General features: G+C 30.4%; 1 protein-coding gene across 1 annotated transcript; it reads left to right on the top strand.

The window, feature by feature from the left end:
- The first annotated feature begins 17 nt into the window (after positions 1–17).
- Positions 18–25,954, top strand: Plekhm1 (Pleckstrin homology and RUN domain containing M1). The gene is made up of 2 exons (XM_035360225.2): positions 18–1,468; positions 8,028–25,954. Exons 1-2 carry the CDS (start codon positions 164–166, stop codon positions 8,865–8,867), a joined length of 2,145 nt encoding a protein of 714 aa, XP_035216116.1. The 5' UTR covers positions 18–163; the 3' UTR covers positions 8,868–25,954.
- Positions 25,955–26,670: the final 716 nt, after the last annotated feature.

The following is a 26,670-nucleotide window of genomic DNA, read 5'->3' as shown; positions in this document are numbered from 1 at the left end:
AACTGTCGTTTGATTAGCAAGAGGAATGATGTGAAATATTGAATGGAAGCAATCTGTCAGTGCTTCGTTTTTTTTTTTTTTTTTTGGTCCCAGAAGTTGCACTACTAAACTCGCTGGGGTGATTTATTTTTGTTGTAGTTTACAAACAAACATCACTGAGACAATGGATTTGTTATGGAAGAAAGCAGCATTGCCTACAATTGAAGATTTTGCTAAAGATCTCATGGTTAAGAAAAATTTGACTGCTGAGTTGGGTCGAACTATACGTGTACTTCAAGAGGAAAATTTAGGTAAAGCTATTATTATTGACGACGAAGAATGCGTAAATAATTTTTGTTATGCTTTGGAGGCAATATTCATACATGGCTTGAAGTATAAATTGTCAGCTAAAGTATCTTCTGTATTCGGAAACAACAGTGAAAAAATGCCGGAACCTGAGTTCTGGTCAGTTGTGTGCGATTTTAGTCACAAAAATGTTATTCTTGATATAAAAAATCTTAGTCAGATTACTACTGATGTTGGCCGAAGTCGAGCTTGGTTACGAATAGCTTTGAACGATGGTTTGATAGTTAGCTATGTTAGTGCTATGCTGTCTGATAAATCTAAATTACAGAGATATTTTACTCCTAATGCATATTTAAGAGATGAGGAACAATCAGATATCATGAAACAATTGTTGGAGGGTACGAATGTATTTCATTTTGAGTTGTCTTGCAATAATAGTGCTCTAAATGTGTGGAGTTGTTGTCCTTTGACTCTTGCCGATCTTTGGACACCTCCTGTATCTGCACAACCTGTAATGCCAGCGGTAGACGTGATTGACTTTTTCACTGACCAAAAAAATGTGATCAAAAACTCTTCAAAAAATTCTTCCCCCAGTTTGAAAACAAAGACAGAAGCTGTTGCAGCACGTACAGATATTACTGTTGCACATTCTTCTCAACAATTTTTTTCAGAATCAGACTCACAAGAGATGCAAAAAAGTACGGAGCTTGAAGAAACAAATAATTTAAAATCTCTTACTGATTGGGAAGATGTAACTAATCTCAGTGAAAAAAACGGCGAGAACAACAGTTCACATAATGCCGAAAATATTCTGAACGAGGAAGGTATAGCAGATGAGTTATCTGCTCTGAAGAACTTAGAGGTATCTGACATTCATAATTTAGATGAGACAAGCTCTAAGATCTCCTCTTCCGATTCTGTTCCTGATTTTGGCTTAGAAATTATTGAAAATATTGCTGAATCAAGTCATGTTGGCTCTATGGGTAACAAGCTGAATGAAAAGTCTGGTTGGTCATCTGAATTTGATTATGAAAGCATTCAGAGAGATTGTGAAGCTGACCAAAGTTATGATTCATTGCTGCAAAGCTATAACAAAAATCTGAGTAAAGTAGTAATTGGAACACCAGAACTGGCTGAAACATTCTCTTCTGTTATGGAGACATCTGAAGATAGTAGTTGCAATGTAATTACTTTTTATTTAGATTAGATTTAAAATAAGTGTGTGTTTCTGAAATAAGCAGGTTTAAAGTCAAAGTTATATTAGTATGCTTAAAAAAATTCTTTTTGGCAGCTTAATTTGCTATTATTCATGTAGATAAGTTGAAATTACCTACTTACAAAAGATACAAACAATGAATGCTAGAGTTAAACTATAATTTGTTTTATTGTATAAACCTTATCACTTGTGCCCAAAAGTTATTTCTAAAGAAAGATCATATCTTTCCCCAAATATATTGTGATATTTTTGTTGAATTTAATGCCCCCCTCCATCCAAAAAAAAGCTTAATTTTGCTCATTTACTAAAATTAACTGTAGATTTGATTACATTTTCCCTCTATAGTGGAATGTATTTGTTTACCTTGTGCACATACAATGCATTATGCCAAATAATTATTGTAAAATATATGTACAGTCAAAAGTCGTTAATTCGGACCTCAAAGCTACAAACTTTCTTTGACGCATGCGCATAAGACCTTTACGGCTGCGAATATGCATGTGCGCATGCGCATAATACGTTCACGAATGAGCTTTTAATGTATAACGGACGGTATAAGCTAAGCTAAAATTATCTAATTCAGTTAATGTTGCAGATTGCGTTGTTCCTTAATCTTCGAATTGGATTCGGCTTATTATTTTTTGCAGACTGCTAGAGCAATTTTATAAAAGTAAGCTTGAACTTTCGATTATGTCAAATAGAATTTCTGATATATATTTACTAATATGTAAAGAATCTACAAAGCGAAAGTATTGGAAGTCTATTAAACAAAAAGTGGAATTGCTGCAAAAAATGGATAAATTCATATCCTTTGTTTATCTAATCGTTTGTTTATCTTTAACGCCGCGGCGCGCAATGAATTGGAAGTTGATCTGTCAGCACTATCCTTATCTTCTGGGCAGATTTCATTTGGCTTTTTCATTTCATTTCATTTGGCTTATAATTCCTTACTAAATGTAGTATTCTATCTCGATGTACTACGTCTTTGATATGATTTAAATCAAATTCCTCGTCATTATAATTCGCTTCCGATAGCGAAGAAAGTGACAGAGGTTATTGAAAACGAAAAAATTTCGATTGACAAATTAGTCGGTATTTTCGACACAGCAATTATAGGACTTGAACAGCAAAACTTTGTAACTGAACAAGAAATTATGTCTGTTTATAGAATTAAAGAGAATGTATTATCACATTAAAAACGAAGCAACTTACATTGAAAGAAATGTTTTATAAAGTAAGCAAATAAATATTAAGCTTTTTTTTTTTGTAAATTTTGATACCCTTTAGATCATAATTGTTCTTTATTTCATAAATTACGGTTTCATATTTTTAATTTTATAATTTCTGCATGCCATCTTACCAGATTTAAACTGATGATCTATAATCCGAAAAAATCGATAATCCGGAATCGGCGAAGTCCCGACGAGTCCGGATTAACGACTTTTGACTGTATTACCAGTTTGGCTGATCTTTACAATATGGTAACTGGTAGTTTGGCGACATTTTGGAGGCGATAAAGGTTACTACCTGGGACTTTGGTAATAATGTGAGCAGTACTCAGTTCCGATTACGCATTATTTTGTGTGAGGGAAATGAGAGATCATGTGATATGTCATGTGATATTAATGGACGAATTACGGTTCTTTAATCGGAAAAGGGGGGAAATCGGAAAAAAATCTGGAAATTTTGCATTTGCCTTTATTCTGTGTTGTGTGAAACAGTGTTCGTTAATTTTTGGATCCCATGGCCCTAACTAAAGTGAATTCAAAATGGGTATTTAGTGGGATTGAAAGGGGTAATAAGTGTTTCTTTAAGGTTGTGCGAGATAGAAGTAAAGATGTTTTATTAAGTTATTTATTTTACCTGGTACCTTGGTGTGAACTATAAGTATGATTTTAAAGATCCTGAAACAGAAATAAGAAAAGTTTATCGGACACGTAATCAAGATTCTGAAGAAGAATAGGTAAGTTAGTATTTTTAATTATTTGAGGATATTATTTTTATGCATTGTTCTAAATCAATAAAAGTAAAGTAATTTGCGTAAACATGCATGGAAATAATTTAAATATTTGACACTAAGTATTTGTAACCATTTGTAATGAAGTAAAGGTATGAATTAGTTAGTGACATTTGTAATATAATAGATAATGTAGAGGTAAAAGTTTTTGGATATTTTATTTATTTTTTATGGGGAAATGTTCATATTTGGAAAGGGTATGTACTTTTTCGCGATCAGGTAATTTCATATATGTTCTTTTTACCGGGTTTAAAGATTCAGAAAATTGTTATGCATTTTCGTGAAATTTTTCTAATTTATGAGAAAAAAGCAGTGTACATGGATATAGTGAAGAGTGTGCGCAATGCCATTTTTGTGCAATTCTGGGATGTTTTTTTAAGTAAAAATAAGTCGACGTGTACATGGTTTAGTGATATTTTAATTAAATGATAGTTATTTTGTGAATTTTATGTTTGTAGGAATTTGGTATACGTTTAAGTTGAAGTAAACGTGCATGGAAATAATTTAAATATTTGACACTAAGTATTTGTAATGCTTGCGGTATGAATTCGTTGGTGATGTGTATAATATAATAGATGATTTAGAGGTAAAAGTTTTTGGATATTTTATTTATTTTATATGTGGAAATGTTCATATTTGGAAAGGGTATAAACTTTTTCGCGATCAGGTAATTTCATATATGTTCTTTTTACCGGTTTTAAAGATTCAGAAAATTGCCATGTATTTTCGTGAAATTTTTCTAATTTATGAGAAAAAAGCAGTGTACATGGATATAATGAAGAGTGTGTGCAATGCCATTTTTGTGTAATTCTGGGATGTTTTTTTAAGTAAAAATAAGTCGGCGTGTACATGGTTTATGTGTATGTGTTATTTTGAAAAACGCGTGAGTATGGTATTATGCACTTTTCCCAATTTTGCAGTGAATATTTGTCATGATTAAGCAGTTTTGTTAGATAAAATTTCTACCATAAGTGTAATTCAGCTAGTAGATTGTTGGAAGAAGTGTTCAGGAGATAAAAAGAAAAGAAACATGTCTTTACTTCGTGAAGACAAAATGGCGGCGGGGAAAAAAAAATAGAGGGTTGCTGTAGGAGAGTTGGTCGCCAAAAAATCGCCAAGTTACCATAATGTAAAGATCAACCGTGTGGTTATACTTGCTTGAAAAAGGTTGCATAAAGTATTGTATTTTCCGTCTAAAGTCAGGTAAATCATGTGTTATCATTAACTTTACCAAATAGGAATTTTTTACGTATTTTAAATACATTATTTTTATCACCCAGTTAATATTAATTCTGCATTTTAAATATGACATGTTTGATTTTATCCTAAAATTTACAGCTGATTAGTAGCTTAAAGAATGTAAAGAAAACCACTTTCATATAGTTTGTTAAAAGTTTTCTGTATTTTGTCTAGAGTTGCCATTTAAGTGAATTTTCAATCTGAAGAAAAGGAAATTGTTACACAAATTCAGATTTGGAAAATGAGCTGAGTGTCTGAAAAATGAAACATTGTAGTGCTCCTTCAAGTCGGAAAAATTCAGTGATAGAAAATGCTATGTGACTAGAAGTTTTGTTCTGGGCTTTATTGTAATTGTCTCAAACTCTTGGCTACATGTAAGGAACTCTTTTTTTTTTTTTTTTTATAGCAGAAGAAGGACTTTTAAGCACTTACGTCGATTTACAGTTTGAATTCTGTGGTGAATAATCCTCTGACTATCGAGAAAGATTTCCCCCTTGAGACATTAATACCTTGTTAGTAATCTCCAAACTATGGAGAAAACAAATCAACATTGATTTGATTTTGGATTTACTCTTCCTTACTATTTTAGGATAAGCTGCTTGTGTGTTTCTCTTAGCTTCGATATTTCATTTTCAGAGCATATTGTAAAGTCCAGGTTTTTTTTAAAAAAATCATTTATCTGTTTCTTAGGAGTATTCTTAATGTTTTACATTCATTCCAGATGATTCAAACATATTTTTTCTTTTCCAATTTTCAGTTAAATGTGCAGTGTCTTTAAAAGTGGTTATCAGCTTTCAGCAGTTACATAATCAGTTCTATGCCTTTTGTTGCCGATGCAATCTTTGCAATTCCTAAATTCTAAAATTGTGTCACTTGTAAATTCTGCCACCTTGTGTAGCCTGCAAACTTGTGCTTGCCATTAATTAACTGAGAAAAAAGTATTTAAGACAGATACAATGGCATTAAGAAAGTAAAAACAAGTTATCTGTTAATTAAGCGATCTGTTTTAAATCATTTTATTATGCTTGTAAAGTCAATGATTTGTTTAAAAATAAATGTATCTATAAATTATTTAATCATCATGATTTTGCGATAATCTTTGAAAAAAATGTTCCAGTTCCAATGAAAGCAGTTAAAAGATTAATTTTGAAAAGGGCATCTATATTATATAAGAGTGTTAAATATCAAGAAAGAGGACAGCATGGCTCACAAATATGGCATTTAGTTATTAAAAGAAAAATTTTAAATACATGAAGTTATGTGTTTTGAGGTCATATTAAGCAAAAATAGGCCCTTATAATAATTTAGCTTCTTTCAAATTTTTATCTGATATCTCATATAATGCAAATAATATTTTTGAATAAATTTTCAAATTACATGTAAAAAATGTAGTTATCAAGTATGAGATTTTGCTTTGAAAATTTTCTTAAGCGAGTCATTACTTGCTTTTTCTTGATTTCTGTTTATGTAATGACTAAGCCCTTGTGTAGTTAACCACTTAAAATAGTTAATATAAAAAGAAGAAAATAGATACTGATTTTAATGAATCCAATTAATGTAATTTCACAAGCTTAGCTGGTAATTATTCATACGAGTAGTTGAAATTATTCTTATTGCCTTTATATTATATAAATAATTTTTATAATTATATTTAATCAAAGTAAAATTTAATATCTTCTGCTTTGCTGAATGGCAACCCACTGCCAGGTAGAAAATAAAGATATTTTAATTTCATCTATGGCAGCATATTCCTTTTAAATGACTGAATTTGTTGATTAAATCCAGAAGACTATTATATTGTATTTTGTGAGTGGTAACATATATCTTATACATTGTTGAGGTTTCTGATTAAATTTGAAACATAAATAGCTTATGCTTTGCAGTGGCAACATAAAGCTTTTCTATCACTGAGTTTTTAATCAGATGTTTATTAAATTCATGCAAAATACAAAAAGGAAAAAAATTCAAAATTTGACCTTCTAGATTCATATTTAGGTAGAGCTACATGTGCTCAAAATTTGATGGTTGCAGGTGCTGTTATATTTCCATGATGGGAAGGACATAATGCATGGAGGCAGATTGTTCACTATATAATGAAGATTAACAAGATGTGAAATTAAAAAGGCTTATTATATGCATAATTATTTGAGATAACTGGCTATTTACTTGTAAGAACAACTACTCAACAATACCATTGAAGAGAAGATGCATATATTTTTGTTCCTAATGGGAAAACACTGTTGATGTATTAACTTAAAGCAGTCAGTCTGTGAATAATTTAAAAATGGTACTCCTCAGCAGTTGGTTGTTTTTTAATGTATGTTAGAAGTGTAAATATTGTCGCAAAGTATTCATTGTCCGAAAATACCTTATGTGTTAAGAGCTTCAAGAGTCATAAAATACAGAATCTTTAGATGAATATTTAGCTATAAGAAATTTGAATATTTTGGAAATCAGTAATGTTGACCTCTAATTTTATTTTTCTGAAAGAGAAAATTTAACTCAAATTTATCACTAACATGTAGCACGTTACAAAATTACCAGACTGTATGTGCTTTGTGTGTCTTTACAAGTGAACAAATTTGGTACCTAGAATGCTAGAAATTTTCTGGCAAGTCGGTTTCTATAAAATTAGATTGTAAATGTTTCAGTGGCCATCAAGAACTGTCTCATTTGAACCCCAGCCCCTAGATTTTTTTTTCTGTGGAGATACATCAAGAATTTTGTACAAGACAAATAATTTCAAGAAAGTATTCTCTGTGAGAATTTGTGATGCTGTTGTATACACTGTAACTCATGAACTATTTACTCCCTGTTGTCTGCAGCATTGCACAAAAATGTAATGGTGTATATTTTTTAATGTTTTTTGAAATATATCTTCATTATGTTTTTGAAAAAAAAGCATTGATTTATAAAGAACCAATGTAGAAAATAATGGACTAGGTAATAATGCAGAGAACACTCGTTAAGGAATTGCTAAGAAAAATTTTGCTTTCCAAAAATATATTAATTATAAAATTGGGTTCTATTTGTTATTTGGCAGACAGAAATTAAGTAGATTGTCTTGTAACAAGTACCATATTTCTAAGCCAGAAGTAAAAGTAAATTTTAAAATTAAAACTAGAAGTAGATTTTTATATGTTAGTGAATAAGTTTTTATCTAATTTTAACATTCATTAAAACACTTATTTAAATATTCTTTTATCTTTTATTCAACCTCCATGATTTCTTAAACATTTTCTAATCTAATGATTTTTTCAACATTTTCAGGATTTCTCATCTGACACTAGATCTCCAAACCTAGATTTTGAAATAATTCCTCTGTATTATTCTGCTGAACATGCTGACCAAGAAACCAAAGATCTCATGTCCCTTGTAGGTAAGATTTGTCCTGAACAAGGTTTGGATACACAGAATTTTCAATGTCGAGCCTGTGGGCGTCCCATCGGCCTTGTCTATGGTAAAGCAAGACTGTGTTACTATGATGGTTACAATTATTGTTATGAATGTCATGAAAATGATGAAGACTTTATTCCTGCTCGAATAGTCCACAACTGGGATTTTAAACAATATCCTGTTTCAAAACGTGCAAAAGGTTTACTGTCTAGGATAGTTAAAAATCCTATGCTGGATATTAAAATTCTCAATCCTGTCATATACACTGCTGTTGAGGAAATGGCTCAAGTACAGTTGTTGAGGACACAGTTAACATTTTTGCGTTCATATATATTTACTTGCAAAGGATCAGTTGCCGAAGACTTGAGAATGAGACTTTGGCCACGAGAATATTTATATGAGCATGTGCATCTGTATTCCATTTCTGATCTGTTAGAAATTCCATCAGGTACACTTGCTTCAACTTTGCAAAAAGCTATTGCTTTTGCAAAGAAGCACGTATCAGGTTGCCAGCTTTGCCTTCTGAAAGGATTTATATGTGAAGTATGCAAAAATCCAAAAGCCATTTATCCATTTGATGTTGAATCAACATATCACTGTGAAAAATGCTTAGCAGTTTATCATGCACATTGCATGGATGCAAATAAGTACTGCCCAAAGTGTATGCGGCGAATTAAAAGACAACAGCAATTAGAATCAACATCACCTAATTAAAAGAGTTTATAATGCATCTATTAAATCAAAGAGTATCTGTAATTACACATGCATATCTATTTTATTTGTCTAAGTTGTGTTCAAATTTTTAATGCAAGATACTAAAAGTTTTATGTGTTCATTAATAGTTGAAAAAAATTATTTTTTTTTAATTTTTAAATGTAAATTCATGATATCATTTAAGAAATATTAGAATTAATAATTATAGCATTATTCTGTTTTTAATTCATTCATTAAAAATTATATTGAAGTAGAAATCATAAACTTGCATTTTACTTACCATTTAAATATCTTGAATTTCAGAAAAGAAAAGGTTAAATACAATACCCACTGCTTATAAATATCACTTCCATTCCAAGCATATTTGAGATTAATAAACAGGGATTTCAATATTGCAAGTGAGGATATCAACTTTGAATTTATTTAGTAAGACAATAAGTAATATATAAATTATTAATTAAATATTTATTTATTATTATCTATTTGCCAAACTTGGAAATTCATCTTTCTTTCTTTTCTTCTTCTTCTTCTTCTCTCTCTCTCTCTCTCTTTTTTTTTTTAATTTTTTAATTACATACCTGATGAAATTTAAACTTTTTCAAAGAATTTTGCATTGGTTATCAACAGTCCTTTCAGTTGTATTTTCAGTTCATAAAACTGTTCGTAGCTTTTTTAATTACCACCTATCAATTAAAGAGTTCTTAAAATTTGCAGTACTTTTTCCAATTCAGCTGAGGATGGCATGTAGTGACCTTTTTCCATATCAATCTCACTGTCACTTTCAGTTTCTGTAGCTCTTTTAACACTTTCTATAATATTTGTAGTCAGCATTTTCACATGCTATCTCTATATAGTCATCAGTTGTGAGAAATTCTGAAAACAAATCTTCGTAATTTCCCTCACTGATGTTCGAAATAATAGAAACAGTTTGTAATTCCTCTGTGGCATCTTCCAAATAAAAACCACATTTTCTAAAGCAATGTCTAACTGTGTTTTGGGAGAATGCTTACCATGCATTGACAATAAAGTGCATACCTCTAGCAAATTTATTGACTTAGTTATCTTCAAAGTGCTTACGTTTTCACAAGATTGAATTTTGTTTATCTTTTTTTGAGTGACACCTATTTTGTAATTATATTTGAAAGATTTTATAATATCTGGGTCTAGTGACTGAATCCCATTTTAAAAGGAAATCAGTAAAAATACTGCTTGTCATGAGTTCTTGTTATCATGGTAAGTTAAACGTAAATTCTTGACTCCTCGTAAACTCGTACTCTTTTCAATAATCACTGGTATCTTTTTAACTGTTGCATCGGTACTGCACATTAATAACACAGTAACAGTAATTTTTTTTTTTATTTTATTTTTTTATTTCTTAAAAAACCTGCTGCGTTTAACATTCAAACATTAATGCATGCTCTGCTAATGCTCTGTACAACAGAGCAGTTTCATCTGTGCTATAAATTTTGTGTGGGCTATATTTTTTGGAAACCTGGCTATTTCTCTGCCCCTTGCTTTACACCATGTAATTTCTGGTAAACAATGTCATTTATCTCTTTATATCTTGTGAGCTATCCATCAATTATTGCAAAATTTCCCCGTAACGTTTTAGCAAATTCTACAGCTTTTGTGGTCAAAAGAGCTCTAGAAATTAGAGTATTTTTTAGTCTTATAACTTAAAATTATTCTAGAAGAGCAATTTCAATGTCTCTCTCATTGCACTTCCTTGAGACATTTGTATTTTTTACTACCTCTTTATCAATTGTATTTCTTTGTGTAGGTAAATTGTACAATGTAGTTTAAGAAATTTCCATTTTAAAAGCTGCTTCTCTTTGACTGCATTTACCTAATGCATCATTATCTTTTAGCAATTTATCTTTTTCTTTCAAGTTTAAATCATCTAAGCATTTATAACATGTTACATGTCACACACTAGCAAATGAAAAGTGTTTCTTCCAGTGATTTTTTTCAAATACAAAATTCCCATTTCTTGCTAGCAGGAAGATTGTATTGTCATATCCACTTGTCACTTTTTGGTTATTACAGGTGTAATCAATATTTTCTTTTCTTTTTTCTTTCTTCTACAATTATCACTCCTCTTTTCTAATCAAAAGACTGATAATGCAAGGAAGTACTTTATAATGCTTTCTGAGAACATGCTGTAAACTTAATGTGTGTATCCTTGTCCATTCCCTATCAGTTACTGTTTGAGAAAGAGAACCAGTGCTCACTTAAACACCAGTTTACTTAATCCTGGGAAATACTCATTCATTTAAATCAAAGAACTTGTTTCCAATGCCTCTGGAAGTGATCTTAAGATAAAGGTATTTTGTACCTCTTACACCTAGTCTGGACAGAGAGATTTGCAAACACTATCTGACAGGAACTAGGGAAGTGTATCCAGCATCCCAGGGGGACTTAGTTCTGACTACACTGGCCAAAATTTCCACTATATCCATTTTATTGAAGCACTATGTAACTGAAAGATTAATGACTAAACTACAAATAGCTTTTTTATGGCCACAAACAGTTTATTCTAGATCTGAATAATCAGACTTTTTACCAGTTTGAGTTTTATAAGCGATAGAGGTGTGTTTAATAAATGGGGATTTTTCTATTGAATAGTATATATTTATTCTGGTTCCTGGAAATTTGAATTCAATAAGCAACTTAGTGTATTAATCAGTGAATTAAATAAGTGGTGGGCATTGTATTCATGTACTTTATTAAAACGCTTTGGGGACAACATATTTTTTAATCAGAACTGAATATAATTTTGTATAAATCTAATATTTTTAATAATGTATACTTAGAACTAAAAACAATTTTATTAATGCATAAATCTAATGTTTTTGTTTTAAAATGCATCAAGTTGTATTGTTATTTTTAGTGAGATGCTAAGAATTGTTTTTGCATTAAAATTTTTTTTGAGGAAAATGTTATTAGGTAATCAATTATATTATCAGAGAATACATATTGAGTATTGGTTTAAAATCATTAACATATTTCTAGATAAAATTATAAAATCTGCAAATAAGAGGAGTTTAACTTTTGATCAAAGCCAAAAAATAACCAAAAGGACTTAAACAAAAAATTATTTTGTTATTTTGGCCTGATGGCATTATGCTGAATGAGATAGATGATTTACCATAAATGATGAAATGCCCTTCACAATAAACCGATTCTTGTGTTGTAAACATTTTAAATTTATGTTTTTGATCATTATTAAACACTCTGAGTAACATCGTTAGCATTCACAAAATGTTTGGTAACTTAGTACATATATGCTAGTTTGTCATTTAAAATATTTCATTTCCTCATATTCTTTACATTCTGTCGTGAAGAATGGGAAATTATGAAAACAAACAGTAAAGATGAATTCTTATACAAGTCAAGCTAATAAATGTTTTAATGTAGGTGTTCATCAGTAAGTCAAAAAAGCTGTGCCACTTAGAGGGTTAAATCAATAATCAGATATGTGTCACTGTAGATTTTAAATGTAGTTCTGATGGTTGAAAATATGTATCATAACATGCTGTCTATGTTTTCTGTAATATTTTGTTCTAAACTTTTGCTGTAATGTAATCAATTCAGTATATTGTGTGAATAATTCAGTATATTGAGCCTTAAAAACAAGGAGCATTCTGTTCCTTGAAATGCAAGTAGTAGGGGAACGTCAATATAATATGTTGTAATAATATTTGAATGTTCTTCATTTTTGTGCTTCTGATGAGTTGTCATTGTCCTCAAAGTATTAATTTTACTATGCAGTTTGAAATTTTATCCTGTTGCCTAGCTCTAAAATGGTTTTGCAAATGTACACTGTGCAAAAAAAGGGGGGGAACAGTTCTATTTTTCAAAAAACTTTTTGAATTATAATCTATAATGTTTCTACCATCATCTTAAGATAAACGTATTTCTAAGCTTACCTCCAAAAAATTACAGTTTTTTATTCAAAATTTCTGAAGATATATGCAAATTTATATATTAGTGTATTTTGAAATTTGGCATATTTGTTAAAAGCAATAAAACATCAAATGTGATTTAGACACTTTGCTAAAATTATTTGGAAGTAGAAACGATGTGACTTCCCCCCCGCTCATGCACAATGTACAAAAGTAGGAATGAGATGCCTTTTTTCCCGCTCCGGCATAATGAAAAGGAAAGGAAAATTGGTTGCCACATATTAAGTTTTCGCTATTCTTGGTGAAAACTGAAAAAAAATTAAGCCAAGATAAATTTTTGAATTTCTCTGTAAATTTCGCACCAAATTTTAAAAAATTTAATATCTAGGATTAATTTGAAACATAGAATTGAAATATGGAAAACAATTGGTATGTTATTTCAGAAAAAGTCCGATTTTGTGTAAAAATACCTATGTTACAACAATGCTATATACAAATCTAATATATATCCTAAGTCGTGCTTTTGAGGCATGAAAAATACCATTTGAATTTTGTGAAATGGCCCAGTAGAATGGGAGATATAGAAATGTCCCCCTCTTTTTTTTTTTTTTTTTTTTTTTTTTTTCCGCTGTGTATAGTTGCTATTTATGTATTTGTGTTTATGAATAAGATAGTAAATTTAGTGAACAAAATAAGTATTTTAAGATTGAATTGGATTATTTGATTATAGGAAAGCACACCAGAATTATAAAGCTACAAGTAGGGATGCCTTCATGGTGGACTTCCTAAGAGAATTTGTTCTGTATTTGCATTATGCAAAAGGAGAACCTCATACAACTAGTCCTTTCAGTTGTTCTAAAAGAACCTACAGTGAACTACCAGTGTTTTTAGCTTTAACTGATTAGCCTTGGTTTAGAGAAGAGTGATTTTTAAGCAATAAAATAATTCTACAAGTATTCATTCTTGTATAATGAAAGTCAAATGATACTTGTCATCTCACTGATAAAAATATTGGCATCATTAGATTACAGTTTTGGAATAGCCATTGCCTATCTTAACTACACAGTGTAAGATATTTGCAACAACCCTTTACATTAGTTTCCCCCATAAAACAAAATTGAAATACTTATAGCCCATCAAATTTATGAAGAACTCAATATATGTTTAGTTAAACAGAATAGAGAATGAATCTGTCTCTATGGAAGTGTTGATAATTATAGTTGAGAGAGAACTAAGTAAAAAGTTAATTAATGATTGCTGGAGTCAAATGATATTTAAAGAAAAATTTTGATTGAAAATTAAACAGCTAAATAATGAATAAGACAAGTTTATTAATATTTGAAACTAGTTGCCTCTACTTCTAAAAATAGATGCTATGTATAAATATATACAGTACCTGGTGCTTATTAAAATCATTTCCATTCCAAGCATATTTTACATTCCGAACATACATTCCCCTGCTGAGTTTAATAGATGGAATGTTTGTATTGCAAATTGTAGTATCGGCTTTTAAAATATCTAATAAGGTAAGTACTGGTGTTTAAAATATCAAAATTTTACAAAGAATTAATCTGTCCATACTTATTTCGTATTGTTCTTGAACAGCTTTTTTTTTTTTTTTTATTGCATTCTCAATATGATGAGATTTCTCGTAGCTTTTCTGATCATTGTCTTTCAATTCAAGAGTTTTTCTTATAATTTGCATTGCTTTGTGATTCAATTATTAGATTTGATTGAGATTGGCACATCATCTGCTATATCACTTTCACTATCAGTTTTCTGCTGTACTTTTAGGAGTTATATTATTGTAGGCAGTTTTTTGCGTGCTATCTCAATATTTTCATAACCTGCAATGTATCCTAAAAATTAATCTTCATAATTACTCTCACTGATGTCTGAAACATTAGGTATTGCCTACAGTTCCTTTGAGGTTTTTTTTAAAACTAAAGCCACATTTTGAGAAGTAATTTTTAACTGCATTTTGAGTGAATTTCACTCCTATCCACTGATTGTAATATGGAAGGCCTCTAGCAAATATATCAACTTATTTATCTCCTTTGATGTTATTGCATTTTCTTGATATAAAATTTTATTTATCAGGTTTTGAACATCTTTTCTATAATGATGTTTGAATTTTTTTATAATACCATAGTCAAAAGCCTGAATATTTAAAGTTGTATTTACCAGAGAATCAGTAAAAATACTCCTGTCATCCGTGACTTCATGTTTTTGTGTTATGTTAGTGAGGAATTCATAACTCCTTTCAAATATCTAAGTTTTGGGCTTTTACTAATGACCATTTTTTTTTAATTATTGCATTCATATTGCACACAAGTAACACGACAACTCATGCCTTCAGTTTCTTAAAACTAGCTGCTATTTCACTTTTAAACATTTATGTGTGTTCTGGTAATGTTCTGCAACACAGTCTTATTTCATATGCTTTATAAATTTTGTGTGGCTTGTATTCCTTAAAACAGCCCAGATAAGATGTCTTTGTCCAGATACAAGAATGAATACTTGTAGTCCAGTTATCAGCAGTATGATACTGATAGAAGTTGAATTAGCAGGAGGAGGCATTAATTTAATGCTTATCGAATTTAAAAGATTTTTTGAAGCCCCTTGCTTCTCAATATGCAGTTTCTGATAACCAACATTATTTCTCTGTTATCTTGTGAATCATCCATCAATTAGTACAAAACTCTTTCTTAAAGTTTTAGTGAATTCTACAACTTTTGTAAAGAGAGCTCTAAAAATATGAATATTTTATAGTTTCATAGTTTGAAGCTATAGAAGAGAAGATATAACATCTGTCAATATTGTGTTGCATCATCATATGACATCATCATCATTTTCTCTGTTTTTTTTTTTTTTTTTTTTTTTTTTTTTTTTTTTTTTTTTTTTAATATATATCCTTTGAGACATTTACCTTTATATTAGTTTTTCATCAATAATTTTTTGTTAAAGTAAATAGCACTATACTTTTAGGAAAATTCCCTGTTTAAATGCAGAGGCATAATCTTTTAACAATTTATCCTTTACTTTCCCACTTGAATTCCAAAAATAAAGTATAATATATAAAAATATATTATAAAACATAAATATGAAATGAACGCTTGAATGCATAAGTGCATAAAAATAAATTAATTAAAAATACGTAAAAAATAAATTGAAAATAAAAAATAATAATAACATTTTTCTTTAATTCAAGGTTATAGCAATGAATATGAAATTTTATTGTTAAAAATTAAAGTAATGTAACATGGCAACATTGAACCATAATCCATAATTCCAAAATATTGATTTTACCATTTTGTCTGCATTTGGTCCAACTTATAAATTTGAGCAAATATTTTTATACATGAAATTTATTTTAAGTAGGGACAAGAGCAGCTGAATTACCAAAATTCAGATGCTTAAATTCATCTTAAGATGAATAACTATAAGCAAGACTTGACTAAATTGGCAAAACAGCTATAAGTCAGACTTGACTAAACTGACATCACAAATTCAGCTTGTGCGAGAGCCATTGATATCAAAGAGAAAAAGGAAGTTCATTCAGTTATGTTTTTATTATAATAATTTTAATTTTTATGCTTAAAGCGTATTGTAATTGTTTTCTCAATAAAATTTATCTTATTATTTACCAAGATAGGACTTCATTCACCTCTGACCCAAAACGTCATCTTCATACATACATTGTGGTTGATTTTCACCTGCAAATAAAAAAGGTTGCTGACACCTGCTCTAAATTTTATTTACGTTTAAGATAAGGAAATTGCACTACCCAGCTGGTATAGTGGTTAGGGGAGCCAGACGACTGCGATATAAAAGGGCCTGGGTTTGAATCCCAGAGAAGGCATTGTTGTAACTGTTGTGATTGTCCAGGCAAAGGTAGCTCACTGATTAGGTGCTTCCATAATAAGGTGACCGCCACTTCTAGATGTAGTAGTGGCCAATATCTATGATGATGACTTGTGCCTGCCATTGGCAGAAGAAAAAATTGGCTTTTTTTGAAATTCTGATTAGTTCGAAAAACAGCTTTGTGAACTATGTTTGAGAGTTACAGATATCGGGAATTAGAACACCACTGGCCAAAATTTCAGTTAGGCCCATTTTGTTAAAGCAAAACATACTTGGGCAATGAGTAATCGACTGTCTATTTTTAAATTAAATGGATGAACTAAAAAAACATTTAGATAAATGGATATCCTTGCCTTGAATAATCAGCCTTTTGCCTATCTGAGTTTTATAAGTGCAAAGATAAGTTTAATAAATGTCAGGTTTCTGTTGATATTGATTAATATAGATTTGTTTTGATTCCTGGAAATTTGAATGTGTAGTAAACCCTTAGTAAGTCTGTATTTGCAAAATGTTATTTTATACATACGCATTATCTTAATTGTTTCCATTTAATTTATCTGATACTAGAATTCCATTCATACATTGTACAGTTCAGTGTTGGCCATCTTGCCATAGCAATAATCTCTTTACAGGAGGCCAATCACATGGGTACTTGACAGTGCCCACTAAATGAGTGGCTCAGGCTGAGTTGTGATAATTTTAGTCACATAAGAAGAGCTATAGATCATGTATTTATCTGTGTTTATCCTCTTTTCTTTATGCATTTGCATTTTTTTTTTTTTTTTTTTTTTTTTTTTTTTTAATTTCAGAAATTCAGCGTGATATATAAGAGTAAGAATAAAATGATAAAGGAGAAACAAGACAGAGAGTTTTGATATTATTCAGAAAATTAAAATTTTAGTTAAATTGGAAATGATACATGAGTTTCAGCACTTGCAGAAGAGCTAGCTATAAAGAGATCAAACACAATAACAATACAGGAGAATGAAGAAAGGAATCAGTGTAGTCAGAGCCAGATTTAGATTTGATAAGGCCCAAAGCTATTTGAGATATGGGGCCCTTTATAAGTCTGTTATACTATATTTATACTATGTTTTAATTTTTTGCGGGGTTCCCCAAGAAAGTGGGAGCCCTAAGCTATAGCTTGTGTAGTTTATATGTAAATCCTGCACTGAGTCTAGTGCCAAACTTTGGCAAAGGTTGCTCAAGAAGAAACTTGTATTATTTGTAAGACAGAAAAAATGTTATCAGCTTGGGTTGACAATCAAGTACTTGAGAATTGAAAGAATTAACCTTGGAATGACAAATGAAGAATTGAATGATCTTACAATACCAACCAACAGTGAAAATAACAATAATAATAAAGAAAAGAAAGTGCCTCACATGAAGTTAGTGAATTATTAAAAATGACTCAGGAACTGTCTGATTTTCCAATAAAGATTAACCCAAATGAAGAAAGAGAACACGTTATGAGAGGAATTAAAAAAACTCTGTGCTCCTTACCACCAGACTTTGAAAGAGTTGCGTCAGTCACTGTCCTAAGCAAAAAGAAAAAAAAAAAACATATAAATCTGTTTGCTAAGGAGTAATGAGAAGCCTTTCAGTTAATATGTTTTTTTTTCCTCTTTTGATTGCAATAATATTTAAGTGTGATTTAATCATACATACTTTTTTAATTTGAATTGTACCTAATACATTTTTTATTGAAAACTAACTTTTCTGAACACACTTTATTGTGCGTGAACGCATTAACAACATAATCCCCATGTTTGGCAGGAGTGTAGTTTAATAAGCAGCTAATTTTATTAACCAGCGAGTTTAATGAATAGTGGGTGCTGTATATTTTGTATTTATTTATTTACTTCTTTTAAAATTTTTGTATGGCTATGAATGCATTTAATATATTAACACTTCTAAATTTTCAGAAATCTGAATCCTGATTTAATTTCATTTATATGCAGTTTTTTTTTTTTTTTTTTTTTTTTTTTTTTTTTTAAATAAGGAATAATGTTTTGATTTTCTACATTGTGTCATATTACTAATTGAATACTATTACTATCTGAACTCTCATTGAGAATTTCTGACCATTACATGGGCATAAAAATCTTATTGCCAGTATTTGCACCCAGTGAGATATAAGTATCAGTTAAATATGCATGTAATATAAGAGTGTTCATTAATGTCATTATTTGTTAAAGATGAAATTTCTGTTTCATGTTTATCAGGAAAATTAAGCATTTTTTAAGTAATTAAAAATATTTTCATAATTATATGTGTTATTTTCGTCTAACTTTTTAAATTATGTATTGAAAATTTCCTATTTTGTTGCTTGCTAAATATTTTTTATTATTATGTGCATATTTAGAGACTTAGAGCATAATTATCATACATTTAGTGAAAAAATTCTTTATTTTGTTGGAAGCAGTGTATACCCATCTGCTTACAAGTTTTATATATATATATAAATTATTTTATCTGAACATATAAAATAAGTTCCTTTTTATGTGAATGCACATTCATATATTATCAATGTAACACAATATAGTACATTTAAAAATTCTAGCAGTGGAAACTAGTAGCCATTTTAAAAGAATATACGGCGCGCCGAAAATTACATAAACGAATTAGCGAAATTAAAAACGCTAAAATCATCCATAATTAAACAGTAAAACTTAACTAAAACGCAACAAACATCACATAATAAAAACGCTTAGCCTTTCTGTTTTCTTGCTGCATGTACACAGCGATCTGTTTTAACTTAAAAAAAAAAAAAAAAAAAATATCACAGATCAAACTCATCACTACTCTCCATGTGTATACATCGACCTGCTTTAAATAAAAACTGAGAAGAGTGCACTATTCAGAGAAAACTATTACCACGATCAGAAACCACAAATAGAACTTTAATTCCAAAATCGCGCATCACGTACTGGCATAGTGCGCGCACAACTATTAATGTGCTGCCAGATTAAATGCATGTTCGCTATATCCTGGGTTGCTTACTTTGGCGTCATTTTTGCCCCGTGATTCATCTGAGCGTTGGGCGAATAACGCGAAAGTATCTAATTTTTTTTAATCATTATTATTCATAAGAAGATTTCTACATTGTAAACAACAGAATGTAATTCGAGTTATTGTAAAGTATACAGCATATTTTCATATTTTGGGTTTCTAAACAACAGTATTAATGAGAGAGTGTGACTTAAAGTTGTTTATTATGCTTGGATGTCACATTTTAGTAGCCCCTTTTTAAATTCTAAATTAGGTAGATTTCTAACTAAATCAGATGTAACAAAATTGTTTGTTTAAAAGTTCTAAGTAATTCAAATCAAAATTCTTCAATGATATCAGATATAATAGGATCATAAGAGTAGTTATTAAAATAAATTAATATTTGTGTGATATACTTTAATTATATGTAATAAGGAGAAATCAGTATATTAAATGGTTGTTTTTAGGTTTTATTTAAAACTATCAGTAACAATATTTATTTACAATTGCTGTATTAAGAAAATCATGAATACAACGGATGGACTCCATTAAATAGAAAAATATGTCTAGTACACGGAGTAATCTAGTATGATGAACTAGGTTTAGTTGTCCATTGTATCTGAAGAATATTGACATTACTACTTCATATTCTTGCTGACCATCCGTATTTTGCTGACAATGATCAGACTAACCTGAATTCTTGTAGAATCAACAATAAACACAAGAGCTTCCAAGGAAAATCTTTCGAACATTGTGATATCCTCTATCAGCCTTTCCCTCTTCAGGCTTTTATTTAAGAGGTATTAATTTGGGGTATGAACATTAAAAATCGTGCCATCTCAGCGTTCTTTTCCCCCCTTCTCCAGTAGAGTTCTTCTTGAAGCTTGGCTTCCCTTTAGCGCCTTATGCTCCAACTCAAATATAATGTTATTTACATGTTAAACCACAAGGACGCATTCCTTCCAATTCAGGGGGTAAGGTCGGTCCGATAACCAAATCCTTGCACTAATAGTACTTATGAGTCCTTTAGGATGCATTTGATGACAAATTTGCCTAGGAAATAATATCTCCAAGGTTTCTTATTACAATGATTTAAAAGATCAGCTAAGAGGTCGATATTGCTAATTTTCATCTTCTTGAGCATAATGTTTCTGGCACTATCGCACTTTCTGTAGTAAATAATTGCATGTTCTGTACTGTCAATCGTATAACATGAGTCACAAAATGGCGAATTCGCTCTACGATACCTATACAACAGTTGGTTTGTGTCCAACATTTGCAATCTTATTTTACTGATTACTACTTCCATTTTCCTATTGATGTTTAATACTTTACTCCACTCGCAATGAACATTGCAGTAGCTGAATCTGCGGCCGGTGTGAGAAGTCCGCCAGCAGTCGACTTGCTCTTCCTTAACCTCTTGGGTACGGATTTATTTGAGAAAATATTTGCATGTGGAACGGATATAATTTTTGGTTGCTCGGAGTAGAATGTAAAAGCAGTACATTTTACGTAAGAATTTATTTATTTCTAAAATATTGATGACATATGTAATATTAAGATGTCTTCAAGTAATTAGAATTGCAAAACAAAAATAAATTAATAACAACAAAATAAAACTAAATAAAATAAACTCAAGCTATAACAGAAAACCAGTTACTAATACTTATGCAGAGTGTGATATTTTTCAAATCAAGTAAGTAAATGCAGTGCTACTTTGCATTCTCTTTCCTAATATTATGCTTATAACAAATACGGCACCTTTTTCCAGGGTGTTGCTTGGACTTAGTTGACGGAATATTCTCAGAAAAGTGTGCCCAATTTTTCGCTGCCAAACGAAATGGTTTGTATCGCTAGTTGACGGGCGTCCACGACGTTTATAATTTGGCAATGACAACTGCTACAGCAATTCTGCGGCAATAGCTATGCGAAAGGAAGTAATGCCTGCCTTGGTTGTACAGCTGATTTTAGAATATAAAACATGAGTATTATAAAAGGCCATATCTATTAGGTAAAAAACATTTTCTTATAACCCTTTAGACATTTCTCATAACTGGGAAGCACGCTAACAATTGGTCTTGTTTATCGACGCCTCCCATACCTTTATTATACTCAAGCACAGATGCCGGTTTTATAATATTTTCGCTATCACCATCTTCATTTTTTCTCCTTTTGCCTGTGTTTATCAAATCAGCATTTGAATGTTTCGTGCTAACTATGTGAATCATCTGCTCCTAGGGAAAACAAGTGAATGAAATCTCTCAGACGTCAAATGTACCCAAGAGTTTAATTTTTGGTTTGACGTCTTAGACACGTCATCCGCTCCTAGGGGAAAAAAAATTAATGACGTGTCTCAGATGTCATATGTACCCAAGGGGTTAATAGTGTTCTCGAGGAAACTACACGCTGAAAAATCTCCCGAGTTATTCATATTTCTTCTTTTCGCAACTTTGTCCGCTCTTTCATTGAACCCTATACCCCTTATGACCAGGAACCCAGATGACTGTGAGGTGATGGAAAGCCTTAATCCGCTCGAAGAGTTTAAGGATGAGAGAGTTAGATCTCCTATGAACACAGCTCAGCGCGCTAATTTCTGACTTGCTGTCTGTAAGGATAGCATCCTTTTCGTTAGGATTCAGTTTCTCGAAAAGCTTAGAAAGAGCCCAAGCCTCAGCTGAAAAGATGGAGCTTCTGTTGTCTATGCACTGGCTGACAATCACCGGGGTTCGATCTACAGCCGCAATACCAACTCCTGTATTATAGACTTAGAAGCGTCTGTAGCGTAGATCTTAAAACCTTGATTCACGTAATCATTAATAATGTAGTGGGAAAATTGCTGCATCTCCACATCTGAGAGATTTTTGTTCCTGAACTCATTTATTTTGAAACAACACTTTACTTCTTCAGAAAAATCTTGTTCATTGTTAAAAGTAATACACTTGCTGAAATCTAGATCGAGATTGCTTAGCTTGTCTTTAACACACTGGCTAATGGGCTTACGTGTTTTGCTCCACTTGCACTTGCATCTTTGCAAACAATTTTTCAAAGTATCCGCAATGAGAGATGCTGCCGACAGAGCAATATTCTTTATTAGGAATTTAATTGCGATGATGCATCTTCTCGTATCTAAGGTGAAAACCCCAGCTTCAACATATAACAACGGGATAAGCGCCCCAATAGCCAATCTTAAGGCGTGACCAGTAGAATTAAGAACGAGACATTTGAAGCAGATGTGTTATAGAAAGAAGCTGGACAAAAATTATAACCTGTTTCTCCAGGTGTTATTGTTTCATAAAAATAATTTTATGTTTTGTGTATTAGATGTCAGTGCCAGTGACATTGTATCTGTTACCGGCAAAGTGTGAAACTTCGGGAGACATTGCATAGAATGCTTAGCGTTTTTGGTGAAAGTATGAAATATGAGAACTATACTTTACCTGGGCATTGTATATAATACCAAGGCATTCTTTAGAATGACAAATGCTTTTTAGGCAAAGTGTCAAAAAAAGGTCACGACAAGGTTATTATTTAAAGACATACATTCCTCAAAAATGCAATGTTCATGTACAGTTTCAAAATATTACTTTGAAAAAATATGAGAGAGTGCCATTAAAATTTTTTAATTTAAAATACATAAAGAAGAATGAGTTGTACGAAACAAAATTTATGCCTTTCTTATTAAGGAAAATAAAATTTTCATGTATAAAATAAGAAATTAAAATTAACCTGATAGTTGCAACATGGTAGGCTTGAATGTCATTTTGAATTTACTTCGTTACTTTTTTCATGCACAGACATTTCATATTTCGGCCCTTTGTTTTACACACACATGACGAATCCTCGGCCCCTTTCATTGGATCGGGCAAGTACAACTGACCAGAGAAGCATTTCGTGGTCAGGAATATCTTCAGTTCTAAACAAGTTCTTAAGAACATATAATTAACTGTGATCTCATATATAGTTGTTTTAAAATTGTTTCAGAAGTTCCATGTTGGTAGAAATATCCTCTGTCATATTTATTATAACTACCAATATAGTGCACGAATTATTATATACTTTCTTTAGGCATTGTATAGAATATGGAGATGTAGTTCATGTTTTGCAAGTTAGTGATTTGGCATTCTATAGAATGACTAGGCAATGTGTGAAATGTTTAATCGTTTCATACATAGTCGGCCAGTTTTCGGCATTCTATAAAGTGTTAGCCTATAAAATACTTAGGAATGCCAGATTTCAAGCTTTGCCTGTAACATATCTAAATAGTGTATGAACGCGAAAAACATAATTGTGACATCATTTCCAGAGTCTTATCTTACGGCGTTTTTGCTTTAGCATGGAAGGAAAGTCTGATATACAATCTATAAAAAACAAAAACAAAAAAAAAAAAAAATCGACACACCAGGAAGGAATAACCCGACTGCTTTGAGAATTTCGTATGCATAAATGTTTTGACCAAATATGCAACTTATTAAAATTTATTAAATAGCTTGTCAAACACTTTCTTGGCCAACCAAATCGCCAGATCTCTCTCCCATCTAGCATGTCCGGGATATGATGGGAAGGCGACTGCATCTACCAGAGACTGTTGATGACCTAGCCCGGCAATTGGAGCAAATTTGGCAATTTACTAATCGTTAAAATCATCGGCGTTTAGGATATTAGGATTCATATTCCTCATTCAGTTCGTGAAAGAAAACACTTTTAGGCTATTTTTCTTTTATCTTGATCCCCACTTTTCTCTGTCTTCTAAACAAAGGACATACAACACAGGTGTGATATCACAGGTGTGACACAGGTGAATCAACGGCAACGAGGATACAATAAGCATATCTTAGGACACCATATGATGAATATGACCATTCAACCAATAAACGTGAATGGGTTGGTTCTCCGGATTTAATTCAAATTCTTTGAGCGGCCAGACAAAGGCTGATGCTATGATAAGAGGCTACTTTGTTCAAGGTTGACGCTGTGATGGAAAACTTAATCTTTCGCAAGGGATGTGATTTTCTTCTGTTAAAAATTTTTAATATCGTTTTGGTTTTAAAATATATTTAAATACATCTTAAATAATGGTTAAGTTTGATTAAATATAAAAAACGATTTCTTTTTCAAGCGTTAAATTTCAAGCTTCTAATTTCAAGAATTAAAATGTTGTAATTAACAGCATAAATTTAGTCTTTTAATTAATTTTATGATGTAAATTTATTTTACGAGATTAATTTTTTTACTATATAAACAGTACTGTATAAAAATTTGCACAAAATGATACATAAATTTTAAAATTGAAAAAAAAAAATGATACATAAATTTTAAAACTGAAAAACGTTAAGCAAGAGTGGAAAAAAAGTGAATTAATTATGGACAAAATTATTTCATTTTGCTCTTTTATTTCCCATATTGTATAACAGAAACTAAAAATTTGCTTTGATTTTAATTTGCAAATTTTTACGGAATACCATTCTGTAAAGAATAAAATTTTTATATGATTTTGCAAAGCAATGTTTCTATAGAATTCAGTTCTATGAAAACTTTATAAAATTTCTGTAGAATTTTATAGACAGGCATTTCTATCGATGATTATCTGTAAAGATCTATAGGAATTTTTAAAGAGTTTTCTCAGATACAATAAAAACATTTTCGTAAGGGAAATGATAGAAGGTATGGTTTTATTCTGACTTTCTTTAAGGGGAACTGTATATTATTAAAAGCATTTCAGTTTTCTTTTAACGTAAGAAATGTGTTTTCTTTTAGCATAAACTACACTAATGTGATATTGATCGGGGCATAACACGACAATTATTGATAAACAGATCATCTTATATTCGAACCATTTTGGTGATTTCTTGTCTTTCTTATTTCCATATATCTTGATGTTAAATAAATTTTAATACAAATTAGTTAAATAAATAAGCTAAATGTTAAGATTTCAGATTTTGAAAATTTTATATAAAAAGCGAAAAAAAATTTTTCTAATTTTTAGTAAAAATGTTTCTAGATATCACAAATGTAATTTACCTATCTGTTTACTATTCAGTAATTATTATTTTTATTAAATCAAATCTGCAAAAGGAAGGAATATGTAATTTTATTGTTCCTAGGTTTGCTCCATTATTAGTAAGTAGATGATTTATTTCATACACTTTTTGCTTTCGCAGATTGATAAGCTTTTAGTTTTTGCCGAGTTTGTATTTGCTTGGCCCACAATATCTAGAAAAGGTTTGTGTGTCTTTATCAGTATTATATGTTCTTGCTAACTGTAAGAGAGACTTTTAATCAAAGATGTGTAAAAACAAGTTTATTTAAATAAAGAATCTTAGTTTTTCTCTTTTTTTTATTTATTTATTTTTTTTTTTTTATGTGTGATTATTATGAGTAGTAGTTGTAGTATTTTTTAAATATAAATAAATGCTTTTGCGAACTGTTGTCTGACACTAAATATTAAATAAATACTAAAATCTGTTTTCATAAATTGTTATATCCTGTTCATAGCTGTCAACCTCTCGGTTTTTCGTCATATCTCCTGGTTTCTCGAGAAAGAATCTTCCGGTTTTTAATTTTTAGCGTTCACTGAGTAAAAATGTTTTTCAGCAATGAATGAATTTCATTGAAAAAGTGAAATTTAAATAGTGAACATTTAATTCCCCCTCTAATAGTGAATTTCAGCATATTTTTTTCTTAATAAGTTCTATTTAATTTGAATTGCTATAATCTAATTAGACATCAGTAGAGCCTTATACGAAGATTCAAACAATCGTTAATTAGTTAACATTAGTATTTATTTTACATTGATATATGGTACATTACTAAGTTTATCCACCCAATAATATGCACATTAATTATTATTTTTGGTTCATCATTTTTAAAAATACTTTGATAAACAAACAACATACAAAGTATATTTAAGATTAAAAAAGCTTTGATTTTTAAAAATACTTTGCCTTCCTTCCCTATTGTTTCTCAGCATAAAAGTGTAAGAAAATTACAAAACAAATTAATCAAAGGGCATAGAATGTAGAATATCTAAAAATTACATCAGACTT

Source organism: Stegodyphus dumicola, chromosome 6, assembly GCF_044657685.1.
Source record: "Stegodyphus dumicola isolate Sdum_Otavi_A_Nest chromosome 6, ASM4465768v1".
NCBI classification, from domain to species: Eukaryota; Metazoa; Arthropoda; class Arachnida; order Araneae; family Eresidae; genus Stegodyphus; species Stegodyphus dumicola.
The sequence above is the reverse complement of the archived record's forward strand: the minus strand, read 5'-3'. Positions and strand labels throughout refer to the sequence as shown.

Excerpts from the sequence above, each read along its gene's own strand:
- Plekhm1 (XM_035360225.2), top strand. The coding sequence starts at position 164 with ATGGATTTGTTATGGAAGAAAGCAGCATTGCCTACAATTGAAGATTTT. Across the intron at positions 1,469-8,027 it reads CTGAAGATAGTAGTTGCAAT|GATTTCTCATCTGACACTAG; the intron begins GTAATTACTTTT and ends CAACATTTTCAG.